The sequence below is a fragment of the Dasypus novemcinctus genome, chromosome 3 (genome assembly GCF_030445035.2).
Source record: "Dasypus novemcinctus isolate mDasNov1 chromosome 3, mDasNov1.1.hap2, whole genome shotgun sequence".
NCBI lineage: Eukaryota > Metazoa > Chordata > Mammalia > Cingulata > Dasypodidae > Dasypus > Dasypus novemcinctus.
This window is the reverse complement of record NC_080675.1, coordinates 120,068,812-120,087,652: the sequence shown is the minus strand read 5'-3', so window position 1 is coordinate 120,087,652 and position 18,841 is coordinate 120,068,812. Positions and strand designations below refer to the sequence as shown.

Sequence of the window (18,841 nt, the reverse complement as noted above, 5' to 3'; positions counted from 1 at the left end):
AAATGGAACAATAAGGGAAGTGATTGTCGCTCAATCAGTTGGGCTCCCGTCTACCACACGGGAGGCCCTGGGTTCGCGTCCCAGGGCCTCCTTGTGGCAGGCTAGCTCACACACTGTGGAGAGCCACTGGCCCAGGTGCCTTGGAGAGCATGGTGATTCAACTAAAGGTGATGCAACAAAAAGGGAGACAAGCAAAAACACAGAAGAGCGCGCAGTGAATGGACACAGAGAGCAAACAAGCAGCAAGCCGCAAGGGGGGGGATAAATAAAAATAAATACAGACATAAAAGAACACACAGCAAATGGACACAGAGAGCAGAGAGCAAGTAAAAATAAAAGCCACAAAGGGGGGGAAGATAAAAAAAAAAGTAATGTAAATCCCAATTTTGAAGTTCTAGACGCCTATAACCATGATAATTGATCGATACAATTCCAAACTGTTAATATGACTATAGATCAAATGCTCATCCTTCCAGGAAACAATCTTTTCATGTAAATTTGGGCAAAAAATTACATGCAGTACAGCAAATTGTTGAGCTCAGAAACATACTGGTTGTATAATCTCCAGTCAGTTACTTATCTTCTGAGCCAAATATGGCAATGAGATTAAAAATAAGGCATGTGGACAATGGCTAGCATAGTGCCTAGAACACAGTACACAATCAATGATAGAGTTTCTTTTTTATCATATCCACAATGGACAAAATAGCTATTGTTTATTGAAAGTCTGCTATACATCAGACTGTGTGTTAGTTATATAGGAAATGCAAGGAGCAAACAAAATCAAATGAAATGTAAAACCCTGCCTTCAAGTATCTTATGGTTAAAGGTCAATAATTTTAAGGAGAAAGTGGTAAAGCCAGAATTCAGAGGAAAGTGAGTATGCCTTCGGCTTCAGGAAATAGGCAGCCAGGAGCTCACACTTGTCAATGAAGGCTGGCTCAGAACTCAGGGGGTATGTTCTGGGGCCATGGCCATTAAACTTACCCAGGCTGCATCTCAGAATACTCTGACCTGGGACTGTTTGATATGCTACCTTATGTGAAGAGGATGCTCAAGACTAGTCGTTAGCAAGCTCTCTTGGATCAAGGATGTTTAGAGTGGTAGCCTGTCAAGAGAGGCCGTAATCTCTCTGGCCATGCCCTGGGAGAAGGGGAAGTGGAGGGAGGTTAGGACAGAAATGGGAATGAGGTGCTGGAGGCAGGGCCTTTTGACGCTCCCAACTACACATGGGCTTCCATGGGAGATTCTCGCCTATTTTACAGGTTAAAGTGTATTGGGAAAAGGCTAACTGTGGGATACCAGCTGCGATGTTGGACCGTATTACTTTGGCCCCTCTGGACTTTTAAAAGCTAGATGTTATGAGAAATGTTTGCACTAAATTCTTCACATCTATGGAAGGGATCCTGTGGTAAGTATCACTCCTACATCACTCTGCGGCCTCCGGGCTTTGTGCCACGAAAGGTGATTTCTTTTTATCTTTTGCTCATTATTTGACTCTTGACTTGGTTTTGAGGAAGTTTGGTATTGAATGTTTAGCTCATCCCCAGCAACTGTACATAACCATAGAGCTTGCATTTCATAGGATTAAATCCACTCTCATTTTATTTCCCAACCCTTACTTTCCCTTGGCCTCTATCTTCCTAACCATCCTTTGTTTACCCTTTTGCATCATATATATTTCTGTAAACAGTTTGAAGTCCTGCAACAAAGTTTTATACTTTTGAACAATGATGGATTTGCTCCTCTCACACAATCAAAAGTAGAATCCCAAGGTGAAAGGCAGCTTAGAGAACATTCTGTTCATTGTTTTCTCAAAGTGTGTTCCTTGAACCATCCACTTCAGGAAATGTCAGGTGCTTATTAAAAATACCCAGACCTATCGAGTTTGGAGTTTTAAAAATGAATTCCAGGATTCTGCATTTTCTAGCCTAACTTTCCAGGTAATTCTTGTACATACCACAGTCTGAAGACTACTGATCAACCCTCAGCCTATGTCCAATTGTGTTTGCCTGTTAAGTCAAGTCCTTTAGCTTTTTCCTCAGATAATTGCTTGGGAAAGAACTGGTCTAGCTCCCTCATTTTTAGATGAGAAAGTGAAACTCACAGAGCATAAGTGACTTGATTCAGTCAAACCTCTTCCTCTGTATTTCACACCTTTCTTCTCTGCCTGTTGTTTAAGCTTATGGGAAACCATCTTGCCCCAGACTAAGGTCTCCAAAACAGGGAAGGTCAAGTAGACAGCATTATTGGCTTATTCTACCATTACCTTTTGGGAACAAGATAGCCCAACTCCTAACTCCAGAATGGTTACCCAAGGGCTGCAGCTACTGTTACCCCTGGTGCCAGCTTCCTTCTGACTTTATCCTCAGGGTCTGGGCTTGAAAATATATTCATGTTTCTTTCCCCAAACTATCCTCAAATCAAGGCAAAAAAAAATTTTTTTTTCGTTTCTTTTCCAATAAGGAACCAAGAAGCGCTCCAGATGGTGCCTTAATCAACTCATGTAGCTTTAGGGTCACAGCAAAGGCTAGTAAAATTGAGGGAGAGGTGATAATAAGTTTCTACTATTCACTAAAGTCTCTTTTCTGAGAACAAAACAGAACAAAAAATCCAACAACATCCATACAAAAGAAAACCCACTGGCCACCCATTCAGGTAGAATGCTATTCTCCTCTAAAACACTATTTGACTACTTATGGAAAAGGTCCTTATTAAAACAACACTAATGTCTAAAAGTAATAAGCAGGTTAGCCGAGGATAGGAATCCTCATAATTTACAATTTTGCAATAAAATGAGGAACTGGGTCGACTATGAAGAGTAACAGAAGATCTGATTAAAGTTCAGATTATTGCCCAAACATATGGATGTTAAATAAGTTGCATTAAAAAGAATTACTCTTGCCCTTGGCTACTCTCACACCTCCAAACAGAGTAATGTTTCTTGATGATCTCAATAAGTTACTAAACTGCCCTTAAAAACTTAATTTTGCATGAAACCCTGGAGCAAAAACTTGGCAATATTAAGATGCAGATTTTCCATGAAACAGTGTACACTTAGTTTGGACCCTGAGGCTGCAAGCATTCATTTGACACGCATCATAAAACTGGTAAGCAGTTCTTTGTCAGGAACCCAGCAGTTGACAAACATGAAACACAGAAAAACTATGGGAATTGATTTTAGCAGTTCAGTTTACAACTCAGTCCTTTTTTGGGGGGGTTGGTCTTCTGATGGTTCCAAATGTGTTTAGAAGAGGCAATAATTAATGACCAAGTACCTTTTAAATGTGGATTAAGATACAGTCTGGAGCAGTATCTGAAAGTGCATCTGAACCTCTATGTTCTTCATACTAATGATTTATAAGTCTTTCCCTCAAAGTGGATTTCTAATGTAGCTTCCTGATACATGCTTATACAGAGAGTAAAACATAAATAATTTTTATCACATAAATCAGGAACTTTGATAAAATTCAAATAAATTTTTCACATGAAGTTTACAAATATTCTCAATAAAAAAGAGTTTATAGAAGAAAGAATACTTCAAGTGGGATATATTTTAAAACATTAATTCATCTTAAATTAATTTCAATGTCATCTGTTTTCTATTTGAAAAATTAGCATTGTTGAACATATTATCTGAGTCATCAAATCTATTGTTTTAAGCTTATATCTGGCAATATTTGATTAACCTTTATTTTCTTACTCCTAGTACCCAAAAGTAACACAATTACTTTATTTGGAAAATGTTCAATGAGTCAGCATTTTTATTAGTCAGGTCACATTTTCACCAGTTTTTCCACAAGTTATTTTGGTTTAGGGAAGTTTTGCCAGTAATCATAAGGGAAATATTCTGTGATAAATGAGGGATAGCTGTCAATATGTCCCAAAATATGAGTATTATTGTTAAAAAGTGAATTTTTTGTATGCCTTTATAGCTAAAACTATCAAAAGATCAAAATATTTACTTGAGCATTCACCTGGTTGGCAAGCTGGAAAATTCCAGCTTCACAGGTGTTAATGTTTCACCTCCCCTGCTGACAGACACTGTCAAGGAGGTAAAGTAAAAGGAAGGAGCTGGAGTGTAAACTACGTCTGTGACCCTCTTCTCGCATTCAGCATTAATGTTGCTTATGGCATTTTATAATTTACAGTCAAAGTTATTTAGGAAGGGAAAGTGCTTACCAATTCCAGCTTCTCCAACAATCCAGGAGAGACGAATGAAGAGCATGACACCCCAGATATTCAGCATGCATCTTACCTGTGGATTTAAGGGGCATGGAAAGAGACTTTAAACCCAGTATTGGTAACTGTGATGTTCAGACCTTGTTAGCACTTCATCCTCTAGGCACATTTAACATAGAGTCTTCATTTGTAAACAGAGGAGCTTTCTCACCAGCACACCTTTCACCCAGCCAAACTTCACAGCCCCAGCTTTATCTTCTTCATCCTTGTTTTCAGCTTGTTCCTCTCCAGGCATTCCATCACCATTAGCGACCCTGTCAGCTGCACCAGGGACCACAGCCACATTCTGCATTTTTACAGAAAGCAAAAACATCACCTTTGGTTAACAACAGTTACCCAAAATGTTCAACGACAAGTCAAAACAATTGACGTAGAACTTTAAGAGAAAAGAAACACATTCCAGTCTTCTTAAGTAAAATGATATATACTTTTTTGCCCTGAGAGGTGATGGGGTCATTTCGTTGGTCAGTGATTTGGGGACCACTAAGACTTCAAAGGGAGGTGGAAGGAACCTGGGGAGACAGAAACCTTGGGCTGTTCTTCCACTAGGGAGAGAGTTTCCTTAGGTGCAAGTGGTCAGATTTAGATAATTTTAGAACAAAAGAGAGAAGGAGGGGAGCAAATAAGGGAGGAAAACCTAGTGAAAGTGAATGAGGGTCTCAAAGAAGGCATGTTGGGAGGGTGGGAAAGTTAATCTTCCTCACTTAGGTGAAGGATCTGGCTTTCATTCCATCACCCTCTCTGTGCCTCCTTTTATTCATTTAAAATAATAATGCTAAAACTTCTCTATTCACTTCAGAGCATCTTTAAGACAATTCAATGAAGGACCATGAAAAAGTGCTTAAAAATATATATATAACCTTTTTCTTAAAAAGTTGAAAGGCACTGTGCGACTACAAGAAGACTATTCCTATATGAAGGGAAATTTCTTCCAGATTTCATGTGCCTCTGCCTGAGAATTGAAGCATGTGTTCTTTTTTTTTTTTAAGATTTATTTATTTTTATTTGTTTCTCTCCCCTTCCCTCCCCGCTGCCCCGCCCCAGTTGTCTGTTCTCTCTGTCCATTTGCTGCGTGTTCTTTTGTCTGCTTCTGTTGTCAGCAGCATGGGAATGTGTTTCTTTTTGTTGTGCCATCTTGTTGTGTCAGCTCTCCGTGTGTGCAGCACCATTCCTGGGCAGGCTGCACTTTCTTTCACGCTGGGTGGCTCTCCTTATGGGGCGCACTCATTGCGCCTGGGGCTCCCCTATGCAGGGACACCCTTGTGTGGCATAGCACTCATTGTGCGCATCAGCATTGTGCGTGGGCCAGCTCCACACGGGTCAAGGAGGCCCGGGGTTTGAACCACGGGCCTCCCATGTGGTAGACGGACACCCTATCCATTGGGCCAAGTCCACTTCCCTGTAGCTTGTGTTCTTGTACAAGAAGTCTCATGATTGACTACTAAGAAGGCTGGCTGAGTCGAAATAAGAAGGAAGGACTATATGTAAGGGCTAAAATCTTACAGTCTTTTCCAGTAAGGGTTTTGAAACCAATTGAGAAGTCTCTTAGACACAGCATTTAATTACCAATATGATAGAACAACTTTATCTTATTTAAGTTGGAGTTAAGCCTAGGATGATATGCCTGATACTACTAGCTAAGAAGGCTTGAACAATGACAATTTTCTCCTCTAGAATAGGACTGGTGTGAAATTAATAATCAGTATTTATAATAAGGGCTTTATTCTTTGGTAATTGACATTCTTTACCATTATCTTTGCCATATCTACAGGCTCTCACTTCTTTTGGCTTTGGTTATACTGTTAGTGTATCCACTGTAAACCGACTCTATTTTGGGCTGTTTACTCCAAGTGACCTCTTGTCTTCTTCCAGGATGTTCTTCTCTTTTCCTTGTCTAAATAGGAATTCTTCCCAGCTTTTTTCTCCCATAAATCTTTGCTCATGAGACTAACATTGACACTTCGATAACGTTATACAATGAGATAAGTGTCACTGAATGTGGAGCAGATGTGGCTCAAGCAGTCGAGCACCCACCTCCCACGTGGGAGGCCCCAGGTTCAGTTCCCAGTGCCTCCTAAAACAAACGCACAAACAAAAACGAAAAAACAAGAACAAAGAAGTAAACCAGTGCTGGTCTCCCGCATATGAGGGTCTGGGTTCACTTTCCATCCTGGTACTTCAAAAAAGAGTCATTGAATGACAACTAAATTGGGCGAAGGCAATCACACAGACTAGTTGCTTTAATGCCAACCAAGGGTCTGCCATATACCAGGCCATTCATAAATGGCTGTTAAATCCATAAATTGGATTTGAAGGCCACTGAGCTCTGCCATTTAGGAGCAGATGACCCAGTTTCTTATCCATCCTTGCCTCCTGTTTCTTTTCTCTTCCTTCCCTTTTGGATACTCCATCTCTCATTGTTTCCCCTATGTACACCACATTAAAAAAGGAGATGAAGGGAATGAATCTGAAGCGAGATCACTTTGTTATTTTCTGACAGCACTGGGGAAAAATAGAGAAAGAGGAGGCTGAATTTAATAGTTAAAATTTAGTTTTTTAATTACCTGAGCAAGGTCTTAATCTTAAGCATCCTCAGTCTCTATTTGCACAGATAATTGAAAGCCGACCTCAGGTATTCACCTTAGAGTAAAGATGTTAATTTTTAAAAATTCCAGAGAAATTGAGAATAAACAGGTATGACAGAAAATGGTGATCTATACCAGCACTCTTCAATAGAAGTATAGTCAAGCAACAAATTCAAGCCATGTATGTAATTTAAAATTTTCTAATAGCTATGTCAAAAAAGAAAAAGAAAAAGGAGATTGCTGAAATTCATTTTAATAATATATTTTACTTAATCAAATATAAATAGAATTTTATCATTTTAATATATGATCAAAATTAAAATATTTTGCATTTTTTCTTACTAATTCTTCAAATCCTGTGCGTATTTTATATTGACAACACATCTAAATCGGGACTAGCCACTTTTCAAGTGCTCAGTATCCCAACGTGGCTAGTGCCTAATGTGTTGGACAGCAAGTTTATATAATACATCTGTCATACATCCAACTTCAGATGGATGAAACATTTGAGGCCATTTTTTTAGTCACTTAAAAATTCTATTTTTCTCTAAAAGGATTCTATACACATAACACAGGTGAATGGGTCAAATGTAATTTTCATTTTCCATAACTGAAACATAATCAATAAGAGTAGGGAATTGAGGAATTTGTTAAAATGACCTTGAATGTTAAAGAGAATATTTGGTTAGGAGATTCATTTATTTGACTTGATTCAAGTGAAACTTTTATGAAATTGGCAATATTCTAGTTAATCAAGATCCTGTGACCAGACTATCAGCAGCTACTCTTTCAGGAAAAGGGCAATTTCTTTTTTTTCTAGATTAATTGGAGATCCCATGAGCCTCGGCCTTAGTCATTGCCTTCCTAAAGGCAGTCTTGGGAATAGAAGCCATGTTTGTTTTCTGATTAAATCTGAACTTGTGGGTTTGGTCCAGGAAATTGCTTGGCCCCAGATCAACTCCGATGGTGACTGTATGATCCTTGGATTTGGATTAATGAGAAAACCAATGACTGTAAAAAGCATTTTACAAAGTAGGCTAATGGGTGAATAAGATATTTAAAATCTCCCCTTAAATGAACATTTCCAGTGACTGCCCTTCCTGGTCAAAATTCAACAGTTCTTCAATTTATCACTATGGCATCCCAATAAAATGCTACAGAATTATAATGCTTTGAGGGCATGACAGAGAAACCATTACATATGGAAATCAGTAACATCTCAATTATTCAAAAATAGAATCTGTATAGGATATTCAACTCTCCCCTAGGTAAATATGTTCATCCAGCTAGAGTTTCAAAGTTTTAAGTATATTTATAACATAGAAGGGGAGGGAAAACCCTGAAGCTGTCTTTTGTTGCTTATAAAGGTTCTGATAGCAAATTTGTGAGTAAAAAATCCAAACATCCCGGTTTCGGTTCCTGGTGCCTCCTAAAAACAAACAAACAACAACAACAACAAAACAAAAATAAAAAAATGAGAGGAGGTGGACTTGGCCCAGTGGTTAGGGCCTCCGTCTACCACATGGGAGGTCCATGGTTCAAACCCCTGGCCTCCTTGACCCATGTGGAGCTGGCCCATGCGCAGTGCTGATGCGCGCAAGGAGTGCCCTGCCACTCAGGGTTGTCCCCCGTGTAGGGGAGCCCCACGTACAAGGAGTGCACCCCATAAGGAGAGCCACCCAGCACGAAAGAAAGTGCAGCCTGCCCAGGAATGGCGCCACGCACACAGAGAGCTGACGACAAGATGCCGCAACAAAAAGAAACACAAAGTCCCATGCCACTGACAACAATAGAAGTGGACAAAGAAGACGCAGCAAAATAGACACAGAAAACAGACAGCTGGGGTGGGGGGAGGGGCAGGGGAGAGAAATAAATAAATAAATAAATCTTTTTTTAAAAATGAGAAAAAAAAAAACAAAAACCAACTCAGGGGAGCCAATGTGGTTCAGTGATTGAGCGCTTGCTTCCCACATAAGAGGTCCCAGGTTTAATACCTGACCTTGGTACCTAAAAAAAAAACAACAATCCATTTCCATTGCTTACTCTCATGAAGAAACAAAAAACACTGCAGCACTGGATAAGTTAGGAGACTTGGAATCTAGTTTTGGCAATGTAATTAATTCAGGGTGTGTCCTCCAGCAAGATGATTAGACATTCTTAAATACTGGCTATGATGATAAATCGAAGAGGTTTCTGAATATTGTATCTTAAAGCAGTTCACTCTTGGGCAGAATCATTTTACTGTGTTTGCCGTCTTCCTCTTCTGACATGGCAAAGCAAAACTTGGTTTTACTCTTTAATAAATACCCCCTAGTCAGCCTGAATAGTGTTTATAAGCTCAACTTATCTTCAAAATATTAAACATGACTTGGAGCTGGAGTTGTATGGAGCCCTGACAGCTACGAGCTATAACCAATGGCTCACGAGACTCCTGACTGGTGCATGTTCCTGAGACCAAAGCCTCAAAGACTGAAGGTTTTATGATTTCTCTGTGAAACCAGATTTTGCCTTCCTACTTTGAATTAATTTGTTCACACTCCCTTACAACAACGATGACCCTGTAACCTTCCATAAATGCATTTTAAGTGGTGAGGCTTTAGGGAATGATTTATTTACTGAGAGTTTTACGTGTACATTAAATATTCAGAGTAGATAAAGTGCATTTTTTAAAAAAAGAAGAAGGAAGGAAGACTGTTTGATAAAAGGCTTTTTCCTCTCCAATGTTGGTAAACTTAGTGAAGCTTCAATCACAATCAGTTTAAGGGGGAAAATTCCTAATGGGTTCTTCTAGATTGAAAAATAAATCATGAAAGACTAAATTATTTCATTTAATATGTAATGTGATATTTCAGACTTCAGAAAGATAAATACCTTTATAGGTATCATCAGAGCAAAATAAACTAAGACTATTCTTTAAATTTCAAATAGACAATATTTGCTACTTGTACATATTTTCAAGTTTTGAGCTTTTAATATCAAGACAGTAGACTTCTTAGACCATCACTAGGAAATAGTTCCATAAATATTTAGGTTTAGATGATTTTCCTCCATTGCGTTAAACTTTATTTTTTAATGAAATGTTTGAACACATACAAAAGAAAGAGAATAACATAATAAACTCTGTGTACTCATCCATCAGCTTCAGTAAGTATCAATAGCTGGTCAATCTTATTTCATCTCTACTCTGTTGACCCCTATTTTTATTTTGAAACCATGCTCAGTAAGGACCTTATGATTTCTAAGGCCCATTTCAGAATGAAAACATACCATTCTAATAATCTTTTCCTGTCTTATTGCACAACACTACTATGTTTGTATGTATTTCTATCCTTTTGTGATAACTAGAAGCATTTTAAATAATGAAGACGAGGAGGGTTTCTTTCTTGCTTTGCAAGTTATTATAAGCATGTCTCTAATCAGTACCAATAGTCACAATTTATAATTGCAATGTTTTTACTGTATCACAAAGCTCACAGAAAAATTTATCTTGCAGTTTTGATAACTTAGGCCAAAAGTTAGCTATGTGCAATAAATAAGAATATAAAAAATAAAATTAAAAGATTTTTTATATTTTCAGAATATATCTTTAAGGTACCTCCCACTGTAGTCACCATCCATCACTAAACTATTTACAATAGAATTCAATCACTTTTGTTTTGCTTCCACAGATTATTTTTTTTCTATGTCCAATTGCTTTTTTTAAATTAAAGTGTCTTTTTTTAAAAGATAGATAGATCACAAAAAAATGTTACATTAAAAAGTATAAGAGGTTCCCGCATATCCACAGATTATTTTGATAGCATAAGTTTACAGGGGATCTGGTCTTAGGTACTGAGAAACTCTAATAAGTTTCAGAATGAGCTCTTAGTCACAGAGTTTGATTCCAACAAATATTTTAGGGGTGATTTCCACTCATCTCTGGACTTTCAGGCATTTATTTCCTCGATTTTAATGTATATTTTATTTGACTGTAGTTAGATTATTTCACATTTCAGACATCCCCAACTCGAATGATAAAGTTCCAGATTTGAACTCTGAAACAATTTAGAAAAGTTATTTTCTAGAGAAAACATTTTTGTTTGTCATTTTATAAAATATGAACATTTAAGTACATTGATTTATTTGGTCTAATGTTTATTAGCCTGACTACATGTTCTTCATTCCTATCCATAATAATGTCATTTGACTTATATAATGAAATTCCAGAAGGTAGAGGCCATATCTTTTAACTCGTTTTATAGAGCACCTCTTATAAATAAATACTTAATGCTTCTGATGACAATGAAGATTACTGAGACCTACAATTAATTCTGTAGGAGAAGCAATATGCTCTTTTGATACAGTCTCAGAAATAAGGAATGAATTGGGACCACCTGCTCTGCCTGGCCTGAGTGAGGTATGCTTTTCCTGTTTGTTCCACCATTTTCAATTGCTTGAAGAGCTAAGACACAGTCAGGAGGAGAGTATGCTAGTGGTGAGGAGCAGGGCCTCTGGAGTCATACAGACAGGGATCAACTTATTAGCCATGTCACCTGGGGTTGGTTATTGACTTCTGTTAAGTCTCTGTTTTCTCTTCTAGACAGTCCTTAGGATTTTATAAAAACTTCACCAATTAAAAAATAACAATTTTAGTACTATCTACCTTGAAGTTTTCCTGTAAGGATTGAATGAGAATTTATGTCAGGTGTGAATAGGTGTGAATCACAGTGCCTGACACATCAAAAGTTCTCAATGAGCAGTTTGTTCTTATTAAATTGAAGTCACTCTTAATGCTTTTCTTTTTCATTTATTTATATTTTCTAACAGTCTAATGACCCAAACGTGAAGTTATTTAGTTGTTTTCATTTGAGGTCAGTTTCTCTATGATCGGCTTCCTTAAGAATAGTATTTCTATCTTTTATGGCACCTTTTATAGTGTTTTTTAATATTTCCTCAAACAGTTTATTCTATAACATCAGAACAACAGACTGTGATAGAACATCTGTATGTTTTCCTGAATCCTTTATGATTATCTTTTTTCTGAAAGGCTAGCTAGTGTGGTGGTAGCTAGTAATGCTGAAAGGGAGTTCCACTTTGGCTACACTGCAATTAGGAACTGTATTTGAAAAGGTGGCCTCTAGAATTAAGGCTGGATACCAAAAGCAGACTTCTCTTTACAGAGTAAAAATACTCGATTAATCTTTTGCCAGATGTCTAACATCATTATACATTTTTTGATATATTGGTTGGTGAAAAGAGCAAAGCATAGAACAATGTATAAAACATGCCCTGATATGTGTTTGTAAAAAGAATAGATGGAAGTTATATAGATAGGAATATAGGTATTTATAGACAAATATGCATGTTGGTATAAGCATGATAATTTCTTGAAGGATTTGCAGGAAATTGCCAGTAATGATTACCCTGGGGAGGAGAACTAAAGATTTGAGTTGGAAGAGAGACTTTTCATTACGGTATATATTTTAGTACTTGTTGAATATTTCATCAGTGTATGTCTTACTTTTTAAATGAAAAGTTACTATAAATTTTACCATCATCATCAACTGCCATTTATTGAGTCAACCCATTGCAGGCAATTTGCTAGACTTTGTATGCATATAAACTCTAATTCTAACAAGCATCCTCTAAGGTATGAGAAATTATGTAGTTCACACAATATTGCAGAAAAAGTAAGGAACTGAGTCATTTATTTCTGCTTTTAACTTGAGCTTTCAGAAATTCATAATTCTTAACTACCAGTATAGGCATTTAATGTTTTACTACATAGAAAATGAAAAGAATTTCTACAACTACAACCTCAAATCATTGGGATTACAAATTCTGTCAATATCTATCACTCCAAAGAGTTACACTTAAAGTAGAGACTTTAAAAATATCTTTCAAATCTATTTTTCATTTTACCTAAAAGGACAACCTTGTCACGTAATTTTTTCTGACTTGGAAATTATTACCAGGATTTGCACACAATCCAATCATTTTCTGGTTAAATATGTTTTGCCATTCAATATGAATGCACCATTGCTATATGGATTTTTAAAATATTATAATCATGGATCAAAAAATAGTGCCTACTCTTACTGACAGTTACTTTCTATTTTAAACTGACTTAAGTAAACACGATTTTTATATCTTTTTGCATGCAAAACCTGTGAAGTGTCTTACTGTCATTATGTAACATTTGTTCTATTGATCATTCCTACATTTGAGAAACTACCCTAAAATGTCAAGGGCCACAAGGAGGTGGCAGCATAGCTACATCACATTGCAAGTCTTCATCTTTATTTGGGAGGAAAAAGACTGGGGAATAGCCGAATCCAATTCACTTGTAAGGAAGAAAGAGATGAATTGAAGAAGGCTCAGATTGCTAATGTGAGCAATTCCAGGCTAGTGCAGAAGTAGCAGACATGGAGAGGTGGGCTGGTCCACACAAATTCAATAGTTCTAGAATGTTCCTATCTACAGGAATGTGTCCATTGTAGACTCCATACTTATAACCGATTTCCTCTTCCAGTTTGGCTATATGGATACCAATGTCTGATTTAATCAAGACGAAGTACTCTAGATGAGTCCATAAGAAGAGTAACTTGTTACTATACTCCTTTGGAATGATTATTCAGGGCACTGAAACTAAACCAAATTATTCATCTATTTAATTTGCCATTCCTTTGTTTCTGAGAAAAATTTTGCTTTAAGTCAAAGTTAACTCCTCAGTGTCACCTATTTTATTCAGATATTTTATGATAGTCCAAGCAGATAGCAAGTCTGTCAAATGCAGCTATGGTATTCCTACTTTAAGGTCATTCATATGGCTGTGTAAAGATTTACATAAGCAATGGTTTTAGAAATTATAAATAAGCTACTTTTCTCTCCCTGAATGTCTGTCATAAAAACAATTTATGTCATTACCTTTTTTATAGAGTTAACATTTTATTCTCTTTTGTTTAATTTGGGGAAGGGTAGTGAAAAAGAATATTTAAATATTGATCACAATTATAGCAAAAGACGTACCTTTAAAATTATGAGTCATGTGTACGGTGTGATGGGATGGAATTTCAGATCTTTTTTGGAAGGTCTTTGGTTCATTTTACTTCAGAATAAATTGAAATCTCTCTATAATGCTCCCATTTTTTTTTTCTGCCCCTTTCACATCTTGGAAACTCCTTATCACCTCTTCTCTCAATCTTCTGTTCCCTCTTTTCCTTCTCCGTATTATTATCTTCTGCCATTCTCTTTACCTTTCCCCTCACATAGAATAGGAAAATGGCACCTCAGCGGATACCAGGGGCTTCAACAGGCCCCACTTCCCCAAAATCTTCCATGCACTGGGACTGCCAGTTTGTCTCAACTAGTCACATTCCTAACTTCTTTTGATTAAAGCACTAAAAGGCCCAGATAAAATCTAAATCTTGAGTTTAAAAAATAAACTAGTCATTTAGCAGAGTGCTACCCATAGGGAGCATAGGATGATAAGTGTGGAAGGAGAGGGCATAAGGGAGCAGAGTTAGAGCATGGGATTCTCCTCAGAAAGTCGCTGGTGGTAGTATCCCTGAGGCAGTCAGAGGGAGTAAGTTTTATAGATAGGGTTCCTCGTGAAAAGAAGGAAAGCAGAAACTAAAGGGAGGTTTTCTCCTTTATCAGCATTTTCCTTAGCTCAATATTCAAAGAATCCTTGGTGGGGGTGGGGATAATCATTTAATTTTTAAAAATTTTGAATGAATGAATGAATATGAAGAGAACTTTTCCAGTCAATTTTTCTTCTCCTCACCACAAAACTTTGGCAAGGGTAAACAGCATTTGGATCTGTAACAGCTAATTATTCTTCATAGCAAGTAACTAAAATCCAGTAAAGAATGATACCCTTTCTAAACAGTGTTCCAGAAAAGGAGGAATGTAAGTTCATATTTTAGAGCAAGTTAGGGAAGAGGAAATCTACTAAGCATCTAAATGATCTGCTGCAAGATTGGAAAAAGTGCTGCCTCATGCATCTAGCAAAACCCTGGCTGTATTCCTTAAATAATGAAAAGTTTAGTCACTTCTGCTGCTTCTGCACTTAAATTTAATTTAGTTACTTTTATGTGCTTAAGTGCGCTCAGGAGCCTCAGGCAATGTTTTGAAAAGGAAGGGATAAAATGCTGAATCTTATAAATCTCTGCTCTCCCTTTGAAGAGTCTCCCTGCCCCCCACCCCCCCTCGTTAGAATGGAGACATTAACACTAAAGCCCAACCAGCTTGGTATTCAGTTTAACATTTTTACCCAACGGTAAGGTGAGTAGACTATAATTGTAAAGGGGATTTGACACACTGAATTCATTCTTCAGTGCTCTCTCCTCAGTCAGTAAACATTTGTGAAATGTGTTTTGCACATTTTCTGTTTCTTGGGAAATGCGGACAGTTGTGTAAGTAAGGTGGACAGTTTGGAACAGACATCAGTCTTCGTCTGACTCCTTCACATTGATATATTACTAAAGAGGAGGAAAGAGGGAGGATACTTGTCTGTGCCCTCGAAGCTTACCTTTGCAAGCTGTTCGTGTATCTCTAACAGACTGGGTCTGTTGACTTTGGGCCCGCTGATGCTGCCGGTGTTGCGGTAGTACTCGATCTTGGGCACGGCATCCACGGTGTTGTGGCCAAAGGTTTGAAGGTAGTATGTGTTGGTGTGAGAATCATATGCATGGAAACTGGCATCTGTTTTGGCAGTTTCTCCATTTTGGAGGAAATTGTCGTAGTGCTCCTGATTCCCAGGCCTAAAACTGATTCTGAGTCTATTCTGGGCTTCATCCCCAAAAGAGGTTTCTTCATAATGTGGAGGGTCAGTGTTGTCATCCATGACTGCACTGCTCTCGTGGCTCTCATTTATAACGTTAACTTGAAAGCGATTGGTATTAATGGGAACTGAATCCAGAAACACATTGGAAGAGTTGTTCAGTGACATCTTCCAAAATGGAGTTTTTCGACTGAGCTAATCTATAATCTGACTGTTAAAAAACAACCTATATATTTCCAACTCAAAGTAAACACTAATGTCATTACATTAAAGATCTCCTGGTTTTTGTTCTAGAAAAACTCAATAAATAGATCCTTGATGTATTCTTTCCTAAGCAATCTTCAGAATGTTCTTCAAAGCTTTCACTGAAAAAAGAAAATTAAGCATGTTCCAAGTAATACAAATATATTTAGGCGGGGGTGGGAGTATGAAGAATAATCTTCTTTCGCAAGACATAAACTTTTAAATTAATTCCACTAAAATTACCTGTCCAAGAAACTTAATCACCTGAGCAATCAAATATCTGGGGAGCTGCTTGACAAGCAGATTTTCCAATGGAGTCCTTAAAATGTTACCTGTGCTTATAGCATTTGCTTGGACTCAGTGCGGTTGGATTCAATATGATTTTAGAAAACATGTATCTGTACAATCCAGTATAGTAAGAACAGATAAAAATGTATTCTCAACTTATAATACAGTTCATTGATAGTACTGAATGCTTAAACTATAAAGCATTTTATTGATGGGAATATATATATTACACTACTAAATAAAATTAAAAAACATATTTTGTAATGTTTTAAAATACTACACATTCTTGATAGTTTGTAAAAATCTGTTTATATTCAAGTAATATATTTGTTCCAGAAATATTTTGTTACCCACGCAAAAGTGGAAAACTATATTTTAAAGATAAATTTTAAAAATACCGCCATCCAAATGATGTCTCTGTAAATTCTTAGATCTTTTACTGGGCTTCAAAATGTTTTGTTTGCTCATAGGTTTGTTTTGCAAATGCTATTATGAGACCTTTTAAAATATATGAGTATTTGGGATAAGGAAATGAATCATAGCCCTTAATGAAGTTACAGGCCATATTTAGGTAGAATATGACTCCTTTTCATGAAATATTCTCAATTTTCATTGAGAAGTTTATATTTGACTGTGAGATGAAGAGACTCATCTCATTTTCACAGTTCTATGATATAAGCCCATCTTAAGACATTTTTTTAGAATAATATTTCTTACCTTAAAATAAATGAATAATAAATTTGAAAAACAAAATAATATTTTTACCTTAAAATTTGGCTTTTCAAAGAAAGTTCTAGAATGATGAGATAAATACAAACAAAACTTTGCCTCCTTTATGCAATTATTAAAGCTGTATTTCGGGGGGAAAAAGTTCTCAACTTCAATTCTCAAATAACCTGTCCTAGGAAAATTAAAAGTGAAGCTGTTATCTTTTTAGCTTTTTACAGAACATCTGACAACTCTTCATAGTCCTTGACATCTTAATTTTCACCCCAACCTTAGAATCTACTTTATAATATAATATTAAATGTGATTTTACACTGCCCAGAAATGTTTAACTTACCACCCAGAAGCCTTTTGAGGAAGCATAACCTGCTTCAGCATCACCCAGACATATATGGGGCGATTAGGCTTCAGCCCAGAACTTTAGGCTTCTTCTTATTGGTTAGAACCTTACTTGAAAGAGATGACTGTACAGTGATTGGCTTGGAAGAATGCTGTGAGTCCTGCCCAGCTGTTAGCCCTGAGGAACCTTAAGTACCACATCAACTGGTAACTAGAAGTAAACCATTAATCCTTTTGGGCAGGAAGTAAAGGAAAATTTCTTTAATTCATAAGGGGAATCACATTGCTCAACAGAAATTATCCAACAAAATATCAACTATTGCTTGAGTTATCTGGAGCTAGGTAAATTGAATCTTATCATTTCATTTCAAAGGAGTTCTATTTATTGTTCAGCATGTCCACCAAAATATAGTTCTCCAGAGACAATACTTTGTAGCTAGAAAATGGTATCTGAAATTATTTGATCTTGCTTATAGTAGATATTACCTTGATCTTCTCTGCATGGGAAATGAGCAGATTGAGAGTGGAATCAATGATTTATCAAAAATATTTCTACCTAGTGAATAACTGTCTTAAGCAGGAACCAAGCTGTGGGTAAGTTTCCCAGTGACACTGCTGAATGACATTTTGTCTCCTCCTGGCAAAATATCTTTATCAAACTCAATTTTTGCATTTCTTTGAGAGGAAGGTTTGCTCAGAATTGTGTATTGGTGATTAATAATATAGCACAAACAATTCCTTCCTGCAGCTTCTGTCATTGGTTTTCAGTCAGGATGATTGAATGAGTCCCCATTCACATCTTATGAGGTCCTATCCAGATGCTTTCCTGTTGTCTGAGAAGCGTGGTTATGGTGTAGTGTAATATTAAGGTTAACAGCAGGACTCTGGAGTCAAAATGCTGGGTCACGTCCTGGTCCTGTGTAACCCTAGGCAAGTTACTTAGTCTTTTTCTGCCTTAATTTCCTCATCTGTAAAATGCAGATATGGATAATGATGGTACTTACCTTGTCGTAGAATTCTTGTGAAGATAATTTATTTAAAGTTCATTTGTGTATAGAATTTTGAACTGTACCAGTTTGTACGTAGTGGTGACTTTTATTCTTTTAGCAATACTTAAAGTTGACTTGTGACTTTTAGTTAGTCACATCCAAGATTCTGGGGCAAATCATTAAATGTTCAGATAGGAATATGCCTACTTAGAAAGGGGAAAATAGGTTGGTGAACAAATTACAGGATTAGGAATAGGTACCCAAGAATAAAACCCCTTAGATGTTCTCAGTCATGTAGATGTCAAGCTAAGCAGTTAGGCTAATGTCATGAGGCTGTATCTGCAATAGAGACAGACTTACAATGATAACACATTTACAGTTATAGACAGACTATAACTCACCCTGCTATGAAAGACCACTGGCACAACCATTTATCTTTTTAACAGAGAGTGCTGACTCCCCATTTAGAGGATAATTAGGCATAGAAATTAGTCACATTTCAGATTTAGCTGGGTGTGGCCAGTTATTTAGATTAAGAGTAGGGGTAGTTAGGATGGGACTGGGGTCCAAAACAAGTCCTATTCACTAATCGAGACATCAACTGTGAACTGATCTGCAGTTACTTCTGTCACCTCTTCTCTTCCTTTCCTTCAATAATTCCCCAA

At 37.0% G+C, this 18,841-nt stretch overlaps 1 protein-coding gene across 7 annotated transcripts in view; it reads right to left on the bottom strand.

The window, feature by feature from the left end:
* The window catches only part of SLC12A1 (solute carrier family 12 member 1), a 103,232-nt gene that overhangs the window by 65,839 nt on the left and 18,552 nt on the right, over positions 1–18,841 (bottom strand). For 3 of the 7 annotated variants that reach the window (XM_071214181.1, XM_058294156.2, XM_071214182.1), the window contains exons 1-3: positions 15,340–15,956; positions 4,394–4,528; positions 4,183–4,258 (exon numbers count right to left, since the gene is read on the bottom strand). In XM_071214181.1, coding sequence (XP_071070282.1) covers positions 4,183–4,258; positions 4,394–4,528; positions 15,340–15,759 — 631 coding nt within the window. In that variant the 5' untranslated portion in view covers positions 15,760–15,956. Of the gene's footprint in view, positions 1–4,182; positions 4,259–4,393; positions 4,529–15,339; positions 15,957–17,185; positions 17,419–18,841 lie in introns of those variants that run through there. The other 4 variants (XM_071214183.1, XM_071214184.1, XM_071214185.1 and 1 more) reach the window with 2 other exon arrangements.